Source organism: Calliphora vicina, chromosome 3 (genome assembly GCF_958450345.1).
Source record: "Calliphora vicina chromosome 3, idCalVici1.1, whole genome shotgun sequence".
In the NCBI taxonomy this organism is placed as follows: Eukaryota; Metazoa; Arthropoda; class Insecta; order Diptera; family Calliphoridae; genus Calliphora; species Calliphora vicina.
In genome coordinates, this window is record NC_088782.1 from 24,668,640 (window position 1) to 24,683,615 (window position 14,976).

The 14,976-nt window shown below is 29.9% G+C and overlaps 1 protein-coding gene across 2 annotated transcripts; it reads left to right on the forward strand.

Moving 5' to 3' along the window:
- Nucleotides 1-2,446: 2,446 nt before the first annotated feature.
- LOC135954292 (aldo-keto reductase family 1 member B1-like) lies at nt 2,447-11,799 on the forward strand. 2 transcript variants are annotated; one of them, XM_065504398.1, is made up of 6 exons: nt 2,447-2,671; nt 2,778-2,995; nt 10,483-10,650; nt 10,710-10,882; nt 10,952-11,294; nt 11,372-11,799. In XM_065504398.1, exons 1-6 carry the CDS (start codon nt 2,479-2,481, stop codon nt 11,567-11,569), a joined length of 1,293 nt encoding a protein of 430 aa, XP_065360470.1. In that variant the 5' UTR covers nt 2,447-2,478; the 3' UTR covers nt 11,570-11,799. The 2 variants fall into 2 exon arrangements, with proteins under 2 accessions (XP_065360470.1, XP_065360472.1); XM_065504400.1 differs by lacking the exons at nt 10,483-10,650; nt 10,710-10,882; nt 10,952-11,294; nt 11,372-11,799 and adding exons at nt 9,143-9,480; nt 9,544-9,886; nt 9,957-10,204.
- The last annotated feature ends 3,177 nt before the right edge of the window (nt 11,800-14,976 follow it).

Genomic DNA, 14,976 nt, shown 5'->3' on the forward strand with positions numbered 1-14,976 from the left:
GTAATATTTTGAGATTCAGTAGGGATTATTTTTCCTAATATTTTAGAATTCCAAATATGGACACGCCATGGACAAACCATGAACCAATATCCTAAAGAAAAAATTCTTTGCGAAATAAGAGAAGGGACGATTTCGGTATTAGGTGCCAGTATAAAATATGGTGTTCCGCGTACAACCATACAGGACAGATTAAACAACCGTATTCCTGAAGTTCCTAAGATAATGGTGAGGTTAAAAAGTGAGGACATAATTTTTAAATGGTTGACCCGGAAAGAAAAGATATCCACCCCTATCGCGAATCAATATTTCACATGAAATGTGTTCCCTTTTCCTTTTTTCGTTCATCGACTTTGTTCACGTGAAAAAATTCCCCATGTTGTGGAATTTTTAGATGGAATTTTGTAAACAATAAACAGCTGTTACGAACAAAATCAACTATTGTGAATGAAAAGTTCATGGGGAATTTCACGATAGCAATTTTCCCTTCGAGGGAAATGGATATTTCATGGGAACTAAATTTCACATGTTATTGCCGATAGGGGTGATCATTTTTGAAACGGTTTTCTCAAAATAAACAAGGAAGATACCATTAAAAATTAGTTTCGAAAGCCGTTTTATTACTGACAACGTTGATTACACTAAATGTGTCAAAAATCAAATTGGAGTTATTAGTGATCAGGCTGAAAATGAGATACTTAAAGAAACTGATTTGGATCTACCCATTGAAATAATTAACCGAATAGCTCCTAATTTATTGAAGAGATCAGGAACTTAAAAAGAAATTAGCAAACTATTTCAATTTTGAGCGATGTCACCATAATCAGGCACGTTCACAGTTATTGAGGAGGGGTTCTGTCATACTCCAAGCACAACACGATTAGTTAAAAATTTCTTAGGCGCTTCGGTAATGAAAACCGACTCCATTTCACCTACATTTGGAAAACATTTCAAAATACAAATTTTAAATATTTTTAGGTAAACAAAATTAATTTTTTTCCCAAAGTTGTTTTTTTCATTTTTTGGAAAAAAATTTTTTTAAAATTTTAAAACAAAATTTTGGTTTTTTTAATTTTTTTTTTTGTGAAAAAAAAAATCGGCTTAAAAAATATTTTTTCCGATTTTGACCCATTGTAGGTCCAACTTATTATGGTCTTATATACGTCGTTGCAAAGGTCTTTGAAATAACTATCATTAGATATCCATATTGTCTATATTAATGACTTAGTAATCCAGATATAGGTAAAAAATCGAGGTTGTTCTGGTTTTTTCTTCATATCTCAGCCATTTGTGGACCGATTTTGCTGATTTTAAATAGGAAACTTCTCGAAAGCTTGTCTGACAGAATAATTTAAGATTCGGATCCCGAAGATATCTGGGGTATTCAGAAAATTGATTTCAACAGACAGACAGATAGACGGACATGGCGCTGTCAGAAGAATATTTATACTTTATAGGTCGGAAAATTATATTGTAAAAATTACAAACGGAATGACAAACTTATATGTATATACCCTTCTCACGAAAGTGAAGGGTATAAAAAGGAAGATAAAACAAGTTTGTGGACTTGTAAAGAAGATTTACAAGACACTGAGGATAATGGTCTGAAAAATGTAGGGTGTAATATATATCATATGATATTTGTCACAGTGATTTCACCTCAAATGCACTAATTTTTGTTTTTTATTAGTATTTAAATGACTGAGATTTTAAATACAAAATAACTTAAGATTTTATTCTATTCTTAATAAATAATGCAATGCCGGCAATTGGATCATAAAATGTCGATCTTAGGAGAAAGGGTACCGACTTCTGGCACAAATCGTGCTTTTTTCAAAAAAACGTAAATTGCTAAAATTTAATAAAAATAGCTTGAAAAGAGTCTAAAACTATAAAAATTACTAAGCAACAGTACCAATTAACATCCTAAAACCATGTTAGCACTCATAAGGATACGTCCTTAAAAACTGAAAAAAGATATCGGAGTCGATATAGCCATGTCCGTCTGTATTTTTTCCACTTATATCTCGATTATTAAATCATATACATACATAGAGAATATGGATATCAAAGACCCTTTTTCAACAATTTATATAACGTCATAAAAATTCGGGAAGACAATGGTTTCAAATCGAGAAAAATATTTGTATTTAATAAAAAAATTCATTAAAAATTATTTTTCATCAAACATTTTTTTTCAAAATAGATCTTTATCTTAAATTGAACTTTGGTAAAGTTTATATAAAATTTGTCACAGCCGAATATAACTTTCTTACTTGTTTTCAATACCATAACTTTTTTGACCTGAAGGGCATTCAAAAATGTGCTTAAAATAGTCTTAAACTAAACACACCTACTGTAGAGAGCTTAAAATAAAAAAGCTCTCATTGTTTGAAACAAAAACAAACTAAACATTGCATTAAAACAGCTGTGAGTTTTTCATTGCAATTGTTAGTAGTCAATTATAACAATTGTTACGGAATGCACTCCATCCTCCTTAAAAACTGCAATCATCGTCTGTGTCTGCCACACAAACCACAACAAATTGTGGAATTTCAACAGAATATTAAACAATTTAGTTGTTTATTAAAATCAACAAATTCCAGCAACAATTCAATCCCACTGTCATCGTTGTTCAAAAAAGAACAAGTTACACAAACAAATTGCACATTTGGTAAGTTTCCGTAATTGTTTATTGTTGTTGTAGTTTTTTGTTTGTTTTTTATTTGTCAAACTAAAAGAGCTTTTTTTAGTATTCTGTTAATTGTCTTTCATTGTAGATGTTCATTTGCTAGACAACGGCTGTCGACAGTTTCGTGATTATTCTATAAATTTTAATAAATCAAGTGGAGATAATTTTGAAGTGCCTAGATTTTTCAGTGATTTAATTAAGAGGAATTGTCGAAAATTCAGCAATAAAATGGCTCCTATTTTAGCACCCACTGTGAAATTAAATAATGGCTACGAAATGCCCATTTTTGGTTTGGGTACTTACGAGGTAAGTTTTCTTTTCAAGTATATTTTATATCTTGTTAAAAATTAATAAAAGGATTATATACTTATGTATTGTACATATTAGAAGTGTTAGATAAGCAAAAGAAAACATTTATTGTTTGCTTTTTATAGTTCTAGATAGTTTTGTGTATCATATCTAAAAAAAAGTAGTAAAAAATAAACATGTTTATCAAAAGAATATGAGATGAAAACATAATGCGTGTAAAATAAATGCCGGCATTTAAAATGTTAAGTTAACAGTTGTGTTATTGCGGCACTGTTTGTGTAAATTTAACATAAAGCTTTTTTATGTAGTTTGGAAATTACTGCTGGGAAAAGAGTTGCTACATCCACGAAAATTTTAATGTAAATGGGGAAATTGTTAGCTAGCATCTCAGGACAATCAAAATATCCATAATGTGATTTATATTATTTTGTTATACAAAATAAATCACTTTATTTTAAAATCATCTTGTTTACATTATTTGGTTATTAGTTTTTGTTGTTTTTTAAAGATTTGTTGAGAGACAAACAATTTCAACTGTATTAGAAGTAGAGATTTATCAAAGTTAAGTTAAGAATTGAAATATAATAAATTGTTAAATTTTGCTAAAATTGTTGTATTGTAGCAAAATTTTTAATTTTTTTTAAATTTTAGATTTTTTGTAAAATTTTAATTTTTTTTTTAATTTCGTAAATTTATAGATAGTTATTGTATTTCATTTGAACTTTTTATTAAACTTTAATAAGTTAAGATCTTTTTTATAAAAATCTATATTTTCCCAATAAGCAATTTTTACTGGAATTCAAGTTGAAAGCAAATGCAATTCAAGCCTTGAATTACAGTTATATTACGCTTTTTTTAAACATAAATTCAAGACATATTATTTTTGTTTGAAAAAAATTTAATTTTTCAAGTTTAAAACATAATTACATTTGCATTCAAGTCAATCATTTTTTTCATCATCATATTGAGAAACATTTTATTGGCGACGAGGATTTTTATTGCTAAAATATGGAGAGCATACTTTCAGAAGTCCTTACAATGCAACAGCAATGGGCTCAACGAATGATAGCTGAACAACACCAATTTTTTGAGAGATTCTTGAATCGTACTGATAGTCCAGTTTCCAGTTTAGCATCGGGTTCTATGGCAGTCGCAAAATTTCACAATTTTGATGATGAAAAAAATGATTTTGATACGTATAAAAGACAACTTGAAGAGCATTTTAAAGCATACGGCGTAGAAGACAACGATAAGAAGCGCTCATTTTTCCTTTCGTGGGTCGGTGATAAGACATTTCATCTACTTCAAAAATTGATTGGAAAACATATTCTTCAAAATGCATCATATACTGATTTAATCTCTAATTTAGACGATCATTACAAAAGCAAGATTCATATCATTAAAAGTAGGTATGAGTTTTATAAAAGAGAAAAGCGTGAGGGTGAAACGTACAACCAGTGGGTTATGGAATTAAGAGGTAAGGCAAGAGAGTGCAACTTTATTTGTAAAAACAACAATTGTAATTGTGAATATGTGGATCAATTAATAAGAGATATTGTTATTTTATATACTCCGGATGAACCTGTACGCACTGCCGCATTACACAAGGATGATCCTTCACTTCAAGAGGTGCTACAAATTGCAAAATAAAAATCATTTGGATAACGAAATTTATGCAGTTAAGCCATCATTAAGTCAGCATCATAAAACTCAACAAAACAATCAAGAGAAAAATCAAAAGAAACCACTGCCAGCATGCAGCAAATGTTTCATTACACATGAGAAGAATGACTGTAAATTCCTCAAGGCACAATGTTTCAAATGCAAACGTAAAGGACACATTGCATCAGTATGTAAGTCCATTCCAAATAGTAATACGAATGTTATAATTGATGAAACTGTTGATTCTGAGGTAACAAATTGTAATGTAATATATGATATTATAAAAAGATGTGGTAATAAGATGTTAATCGATATTGAGTTAAATAATCAGTTAGTACAATTTCAATTTGATACAGGAGCTGGTCGTTCCATTATTGGTTTAAATACGTATAAATTATTGAAAAATGTACATTTAACTCCATCCACTATTAAATTATACGCTTACGGTAAATCAGAGATCCCAGTATTAGGGTCATGTAAATTATACGTGAAAATTCGTGATGAAACGAAGGTTTTAGATGTTATTGTTGCTAATTCCGAACATTGCAACAATATATTTGGTTTGAATTGGTATGACGAATTTAAATCGGTACAAATTTTTCGAATTGAAGAAAATTACAAAATTAAAGAAATTTGTGATGAATTTAAAGACTTATTTTCCAACGAATTGGGTCGTTGTAATGTAATGCAAGCTCATATTTATATGAAATCAGATGTTAGACCAAAGTTTTTCAAACCTAGACCTATTCCATATGCTATATCTGATATTTTCAAAGAAGAGGCTGAAAGATTAACCAAATTAGGTATTTGGAAACCAGTAAAGTTTAGTCAGTGGGCTTCTCCTCTTGTAATAGTTCCCAAGCCAAATAACAAGATCCGTATTTGCGCTGATTTCAAAGTGACGATAAATCCTCAAATGGATGTTGAGCAATATCCTATTCCAAGAATTCGAGACTTATTTCATAAACTAAAGAATGGAAAGTTATTTTCAAAGATTGATCTTTCTGATGCGTATTTGCAAATTGAAGTTGATGAAGAATCTAAGCACCTACTAGTAGTAAATACTCCATTGGGTTTATACCAGTACCAACGGTTACCATTTGGAGTAGCCAGTGCACCAGCCATTTTTCAGAGATTAATTGAACAAACTATTTCCGGCATTCCAGGCTGTGTTAATTATTTAGACGATATAATATGTACCGGGTCAAATGACGAAGAACATATTAATAATCTTAAACTTCTTTTAACTCGTTTGTATGAATCTGGTTTTCGATGCAATTTTAACAAATGCTCATTCATGCAACCCAAAATAGAATATCTTGGTCACATAATTAGCTCTTCGGGAATTCAACAATCCGAAAATAGAACAGAAGCCATTAGAAATTTGCCTCAACCAAGAAACCTTGCAGAGCTACAGTCATTTTTAGGCAAAGTGAACTATTACAGTTCATTTATTAAAAACTTTTCGACAATTTGCGGTCCACTAAATCTATTAAGAAAGAAAAATCAAAGTTTTTTCTGGGGAGAAGAACAAGAGAATTCTTTTCAAGAGCTTAAACGTCAGTTGATTGAAATGACTCAGTTAGCTCACTTTGATGAAGCACTACCCATAGTTCTGGCGACTGATGCTTCTTCATACGGCGTTGGCGCTGTTATATCTCATATATATCCAGATGGATCAGAACGTCCAATTGCATTTGCATCAAAAACGTTAAATGATAGTCAGAGAAACTATAGTCAAATAGAGAAGGAAGCGTTGTCTATTATTTTTGGTGTAAAGAAGTTCCACGATTACTTATATGGACGGAAGTTTACATTGTTTACCGATCACAAACCTTTGGTTTCGATTTTTAATCCAGAAAAGGGAATTTCGGTAACATCTGTCAACAGACTACAACGTTGGGCATTAATATTGTCTGGTTACGTATATACTATAAAGTATAAAAACACAAGATGTCATGGAAATGCTGACGCATTGTCCAGATTACCACATAAAGAAGATGTTGAGTTTGACAAATGTATAGAAGTTAATGAAATTAACATTGATGAACAATTTAACAACTTTCCTATTAATTTTAAAACAATTGCAAAATTTTCAAAAGAAGACAATAACCTATCAAAAGTGTTAAATTTTATTAAAAATGGTTGGCCAGACAAAGATAAGTCGGTTTCCGAAGAATTGATACCATTCCACCGTCACCGCCATAGTTTGACATTTAATGGCGATGTTATAATACTACAAAACAATTTTAATCGTGTTGTGATTCCTAAACGTTTAAGAAAACGTATATTGCAACTTTTACATCAAGGTCATTGGGGAATAGTTAGAATGAAACAAATTGCACGACGTTATTGTTGGTGGCCAAAAATTGATGATGATATAGCTGAAATTGTTTCATCATGCCAAGCTTGCTATTCACACTCAACAAATCCACCAAAGCAGTTTTCTCCGTGGCCAAAAGCTACATCACCATGGCAACGTGTGCATTTGGACTATGCAGGTCCATTTGAAAAATACATGTGGCTAATAATAGTGGATTCTTTTTCTCAATTCCCATATGTTATAAAAATGGAGAACAGTACTACAATATCTACCATCAAAGCATTACAAAACGTATTTTCAATTGAAGGATTACCAGAGACAATTGTTACTGATAACGGAACTCAATTTACGTCAAATGATTTTAAAGTGTTCTGTGAAATACATGGTATTCAACATCTTACAACAGCACATTTTCATCCTTCTTCGAATGGTAATGCAGAAAGGTTTGTACGTACATTTAAAACTTCTATTAAAAAACAATTAACAGATGGTTCTAGCTTACAAGCATCAGTGCTTGCTTATTTAACAACATATAGAACTAGTCCAAACTCATGTGGGAAATCTCCCGCAGAACTTTTACATGGTCGACAACATCGAACGTTACTCTCTCTCTTAAGCCCTACTAATACTCACAACCCATGCTCGAATAAAATAAAACCTCATATTCAAATTAATGATAATGTCTTATGTCGAAACTTTTCGGAAGGGGATAAATGGGTACCTGGAAAAATAATAAAATCTCTTGGAAGTATGATGTTTCTAATTCAAATTGGCAACAAAATTTGGAAACGTCATATTAATCAAATTAGGAATAATAAATCACTAAACAACTCTAATTTTAAAAATGTATCTCAATTAGCTCTGTCTTTATTAGAATCAGATCAACCCTCACAACTAAATTCGCAAACGCTTGACAGTTTACAACCAATCAATGGAAATAGCCAAACTACAAGTGAATCAGTTAATTGTCCTAGAGTCTCAATGAATGAACAGCCATTAGCAATATCAAATCCTGAAACTCCATTAGCAATAGCAGAACCACAACCACGCAGATCGAGTCGAACTAAAAAGAAACCTGATCGTTATTCTCCTTAGTTACCATGTTTTAAATAGACGAGGAGGAAATGATATGTTTTTTTAATTTATTTAAATAATTTGTATAAAATCATATATTCACTGAAATTTATAAATTTGTTTTGTCAATTACTTTTCAATATTTTCCTCATTCAAGAATTTAATTTCAATAAAAATACTACTATTCGTTTTAATAAAATATTGTATTGAGAAACATTTTACAAAAGAACGAGCGAAAAATTTATGTAAAATTTTATAAAAAAAATACACTTGTTTTGTGATGGATGATAAATCGTATGTACTGGCAGACTTTTCACAACTCCCGGGTCAAGATTTTTATGTGGCTGATGGACAAGAACAACAAACAAAATTCCCCAAGACGTTTCTTGTGTGGCAAAAGAAGCCAATCATTTCTGACATCAGTCACGTTCAAGATAAAAAAAAAAAGATTGTGGAGCCTAAAACTAAACTAATTATATTTAGGAAATTAATAGACATTTGAAAATTTTGGGATTGCTGCGGTTTGACTATGCCAAATACTGATTTTTTGGCCAAATATATTGGTTCATTTGCTATTTGAATTCGGAAGTTTTCGATCCATATCTGGATTCTGGATATCATTAACATTAACAATGTGTATATCTAATAATAGACATTTCAAAGACCTTTCCAAAGATGAATAAGATTTTTTAAGAACATATGTTTATACCCTTCGCTATGAGGCAAGGGTATATATAAGTTTGGGCCATAAAATCGGCCCAAAAATGGCTGAGATATATGGAAAAAACCGGGACAACCTCAATTTTTATCGAAATTTTTTATCACCAAAAATTATTATTAATGTTTATTTTAAAGTATACTTTGGTGAAGGGCATATAAGATAATTGTTTTTGATTTGCTTAATTTTTAATGTAAACAACTTCCGTGGGTAAATATTGATATTTTTATTGAAAAATTAAATTTTTCTTGGCTTTGCTAGTCCTTTAATAATATGATCCTTAACGTTTTGTTGTTTATTTTACTATCGGGTCCAATTTTATTTCATTTTTCTACATCATTATATTAATCCCCTCTATATATTTAAGCTTAAAAAACAAAAATGTGAAAATGCCATAAGAGAGGCTCTTAAAATCGGTTATCGTCACATTGATACCGCCTATTTGTATCGTAATGAAATGTTAATCGGTAAAATACTAAAGGAAACATTTGAAGAAAATACTATAAAACGTGAAGAGTTATTCTTGGTAACAAAATTATGGTGTACTTACCATGAATCAAAGATGGTAAAATATGCCTGTAAAAAACAAATGGAAGCTTTAAACGTACAATATATCGATTTATATTTGATGCATTCACCCATAGGCTATAAATATGAAGATGATGAGGCACTAATGCCTCATAAAGAGGATAAATTACAAACCAAGTAAGTTAAATTTAGATTAAATCCTGAAATGTATTAACAATTTAATTCTTGTTTAACCATAAGTGATATTGATTATGTGGACACTTATAAAGCCATGGAGGAATTAGTTGCTTTGGGTTGGGTGCGTAGTTTGGGTTTATCCAATTTTAATACTCAACAAATGCAAAGGATTCTAGATAATTGCCAAATTAAACCCGTAACAAATCAAGTGGAATTGCATCCAGCTTTAAATCAACACAATATGAGAACATTTTGTAAACAGCATGATATTTATGTTACCGCCTATTCTCCCTTGGCACGGCCAAAGCCCTCTAAACCTTTACCCTTGTTTTATGAATCAGAAGATCTAAAGAAAATTGCTGAAAAATATGGAAAAACTAAAGCTCAAATTGTTTTAAGATATTTGGTGGGTTACACAAATTAAGTTTAAATGATAATTTTAAATAGTTACTAATAATTTGTTTTTTTTTTTACAGATTGATATTGGCACGGTTCCCATACCAAAATCTTCACGCCCAGAAAGACTTTTAGAAAATATAAATATTTTTGATTTTCATCTTTCATCAGCAGAAATTGCTATCATGAATAGTTTTGATACAGGCCTACGTTTATGGCGCAATGAAATGGCAAAATTTCATCAATATTGGCCTTTTAATGAAGACTGATTTGTTATCAAGAGACTGTGTAGTTTTAAGTGGAATTTTTGTAAATAAATTTTGCTAAAAATTAACAAAACAATTTAAAAGAAAAATTATTTATTACAAGTGATTATGATTTATTACGAAATCAACTGAATTTTGTACGAATTCTCAGCTATTGCTAAATTTAGTGGGATATTTAGCTAATATTGTATTAGCTAGCATCAAAATCCCAAACAGTTAACATGCGAGCATACCCCATCCCTTGTAAGGTGATAAAAGAAGAAAGCTTTACGACTTCGATGTTTATCGTACGCACAATTACCGAATAATAATTTTTATATTTTCTTTTATATATTTCCAGTCCAAAAACAACGAAGGTGAAATTGCTGTTAAGCATGCCATAGATGTGGGTTATCGTCATATAGATACGGCCTATTTCTATCAAAATGAAGCTGAAATTGGCAAAGCTATTAAGGATAAAATAGCTGAGGGTGTAGTTAAAAGAGAGGAAATCTTTTTAGTCACCAAGGTAAGTCAATATTTAAATATTTATTAACCTAACCTAAATTATGGCCATGAAAATTCCAGTTATGGAATATACACCACGAACCCGAACGTGTGGAGGGGGCCTGTCGCAAACAATTGCAATTATTGGGTTTGGATTATATAGATCTGTATTTAATGCATCTGCCGGTAGGCTATAAATTCGTTAACGAAGAATCTTTATTGCCCAAAGATGAGGCTGGCACTTTACAATTGAGGTAGGCAAAGACCCTTCTTTGATTCTTACTGTTTTTTTTTTATCAACTGTTTGAATTCCCCCATTGCAGCGATGTTGATTATTTGGATACCTACAAGGCCATGGAAAAATTGGTTAAATTGGGTCTAGTGCGTAGCATTGGTGTTTCCAATTTCAATAGCCAACAATTGCAACGTATTTTGGATAATTGTGAAATAAAACCAGTTACCAACCAAGTTGAATGTTCGCCTGCTTTGAATCAACGTAAATTGACTCAGTTCTGTAAAGAACGTGATATTACTTTGACCGCTTACTCGCCCCTGGGACGTCCTAAACCAGCGGACAATAAACCAGAATTCTATTTCTCTGCAAAAACTAAGGCCTTGGCTGAGAAATATAAAAAGACCCCAGCTCAAATTGTTTTGCGTTATTTGGTTAGTACATTGTGGTTTTAGATTTCTTTATAATTTCTGTAATTGTCTTTCTTTCTTTTTTTTTGTATTGTTATCAGGTCGATATTGGCGTCATACCAATTCCCAAGTCCTCCAATCCCCAGCGTATTGCCGAGAATTTCAATATTTTTGATTTCAAATTGTCTGCCGAAGATATTGCCGTTATGGATACCTTCCATACCGGTGAACGTTTGGTGCCTTTCAATTTAGTTAAAGCCCAAAATCATAAATATTTTCCCTTTAACATTGAATTTTAAAGCAAACTTTATGGAGATTATTTGAATTTGTAAATAAAATTTGCAAAATAAAACGTATTTGACATACGTTATATGTCTAGTTAATAAAAGTTTAATTTGTTATTATTAATTTGGAGTATATTAGAAATAAGAATATGTTTTTAGAAACATTAATGAACAACTATTACAAAAGATATTTGCGAAAATCAATAAAAATTTCAACTTAAATATCTTCTAAAGTATAACGAAAATTCATTTAATATCTCTTTGTATTTGCACAAGTTACTAACTCCACAAAGTTTTTCAAACTAGAGGAGGTAAACTTTCAGTCCTGTAGGGTGGTCACAAATATAATTTTCTGAAAGCACATAATTTTTGTACATAATTTTGCTGTCTGACCAGTAGTTTAGAAGAGACGATTGGCGCATTTGTCCGAAATTATCAAAGTTTTTGGGACCATCATATCACTATTTAGAAGACACGGTTTATTTTTAATTGTTCTAATTCTAATGTAGTTTTTAGTATTTTCTTAATAGAAATATCAAAAGTTGGACGTGTTTGATTTTTTCTTCGAAGTTAGGCGTTTTAAAATAACAAACCCAAATATGTTTCGCATCATCAAGAATAACCTTGTAAAGTAGTGAAATTAAACGCCACACAGTGGTATGAGAAAAAAAAAGATGGAAATAAATCTGTAACTTCTAAACCCTTAGTCCAATTTGAATGAATGCGCAAAGAGGAAGTGTTGTCGAGTTTAAGTTTTGAATTTGAACCTCATGACCCCAGCACGAGCGGGACCAGCGGTCCCTAAAGTAGGACACCTCGGGTATGTTCAATTTTAAAAATTATCCTATTTCTTCGTTCCGATTTTAAAAAACATACATATATAGAATCTTCTCATCGAGCACTACATAAAATCTCATCGTAGCTATCAATTATCTTTTATAGCTTATGAGATATTCGCATTTGAAAATTAAATTTTCAACATTTTTACCCACCATAATATTTCCCGATTTCCAAATATTTCCCGATTTTCTCCACTTTTTTTTATAGGATTAACAACAGATGTATATATCAAATAAAGAAAGAATTAGTTAAAAATCATGACTGAGCCCAAAGTTACATGCATTTGAATTTAAAAAAATAAAAAAGCGATTTTTCGCTACTTTTTGGGGAAAAAAGTACTTTTATTCTTTTTAAGTTTAAGTTTAAATTTCTAAGAGGATGTATAATTTGTACGTTTTGAAAAGCTAACTTTACATCAAATATTTTAAATGAAAAAAAATATTATAATTTTTGATACCGAGGGGACCAGGTCCATTCAAAAAATGCCTATTTTTTATGTAAAATTCAACTTTAGAGCAAAAATTCTCAAATCGCATAGTCGATATCAAATTATAATAATTTATTTTAGATGACCCAATATGTTCTTAATTATTTTGTAAAGGGTTACATTCCCCTAGTATGGATATTATAGCCAAAAAACGAAAAAATCCCATTTTCGGAATTTGTTTTCATTTTTCCATTTTCAATAAAAAAATCTATATAAGTGTAAAATTTCATTACAAAATATTCATAAATAAAAATTTTAATTCAAATTGAAAAATTGAAAAATTTGTATCTGTTTCAAAACTCATTAAAAAATATTTTTTGTCATATTTTTCAAAAAAGTATTCCATGAATTTGCGCATGTGAAATTTCGTTTAAATTGGACTAAGGGTTTAGAAGTTACAGATTTATTTCATACCACTGTGCGTCACCCATACTTTGTAATATTGAAGGGCATTTTAATTTTTTTTTTAAATATTGCCACACATTTATCACTTTTATATTCTTCACGTAATTTTCATGCAATACTTTAAAAGAAGAAAAAAATATTCCATAAAATGTGCAAAACTTCCGTAAGAACATAAAAAATCAATTGTTTTGTTTATTGGTATGCACTTTATTAACTTTATTGTGCGATGAACGTCTTTTATTATGGCTCTACTTTTAACACAATGAATGGCACTCACTTTTCATGAAATTCATAATAAATTATTTAAAATATAAAATATTGATTGTAATCTTTATACAAAAATCTTAACAAAATAAACTAATTTAAGAAACCGATTATCTTTGAACAATATCTACCAATATATAGTGAGTGTATGTTTGTGGAATATTTCTGAAGGATTATTTCAAAGCGGCCAATTATAACCATCAAAATGAGAATTTACACGACCAGTAACTCATGCTGTAATTGATTGGTTTCTTATTGCGTATGACATGCGGCTCAGTATTGTTTAAATGAATTTAAATTGTAAAGTCGCAAAATAGAACAGAATTGAAAAACAATTCGCACGTCATTATCGTTTTAAGAATATTGGATCGTTTTTGCGTTCCTTTTTTATTAATATTTCACACAACAATTTCAACCGAAACCGCGGTATCTCATACATAGAAAACAAAATCGACGATGATTGATAAATGTCGAATGTGTTCACTGCATATATGACAATTTCCTAGGGCATTCAGATGATACACAGTGGCTTTTAAAATTTGTAATCGAATTATTCGAACAAATTGAATTCTCTTAATCGATTTATTCGAACAAAGAAAAAAATCGAATGATAGAATTCAATCTGTTCGAATAATTCGTTAGCATGTTTCAAATTAATCCTATTATTCGAATAATTACATTTTTTTTTTTAATAAAAGCCACTTTTGATAATATCACGTATATCCATTTTAAGATCATGTTTTTAGTCTATTTCATCAATGTCACTGTCGAAAACATTTTCAATATTACATTCACCATCATTTCAATAATACTTTCTTAAAAAAAAACAAGTAACAGAGCTATATTCGGCTGTGCCGAATCTTCAACAAATTATACATCAAAATACAAATTTTAAATATTTTTAGGTAAACAAAAAAATTTTGTTTGGAACATTTTTTTTTTCGAATTGTTATTTAATTTTTTTTTTTTAAATTTTAAAAAAAAATTTTTTGTTTTTTAAATTTTTTTTTTGGTAAAAAAAAAATTCTTCAATATAGACAATATGGATATCTAATGATAGATATTTCAAAGACCTTTGAAAGGACGTATAAGACCATAATAAGTTGGACCTACAATGGGTCAAAATCGGAAACATTTTTTTACCCGATTTTTTTTTTCACCAAAAGTTTTTTTCGCTAAATATTAAAAAAAATTGATAAAACAAAAAAAAAATTTTAAAATTTAAAAAAAAAAATTTTAATTTTAAAAATTTCAAAAAAAATTTGTTTTCCAAAAAATTAAAAAACTGCAAAAAAAATAAAAAACCTAAAAATATTTAAAATTTTTATTTTGAAGTATAAGTTGGTGAAGGGTATATAAGATTCGGCACAGCCGAATATAGATCCTCTTACTTGTTTTTAAATAGACTTATTTTGCATACGGTTTA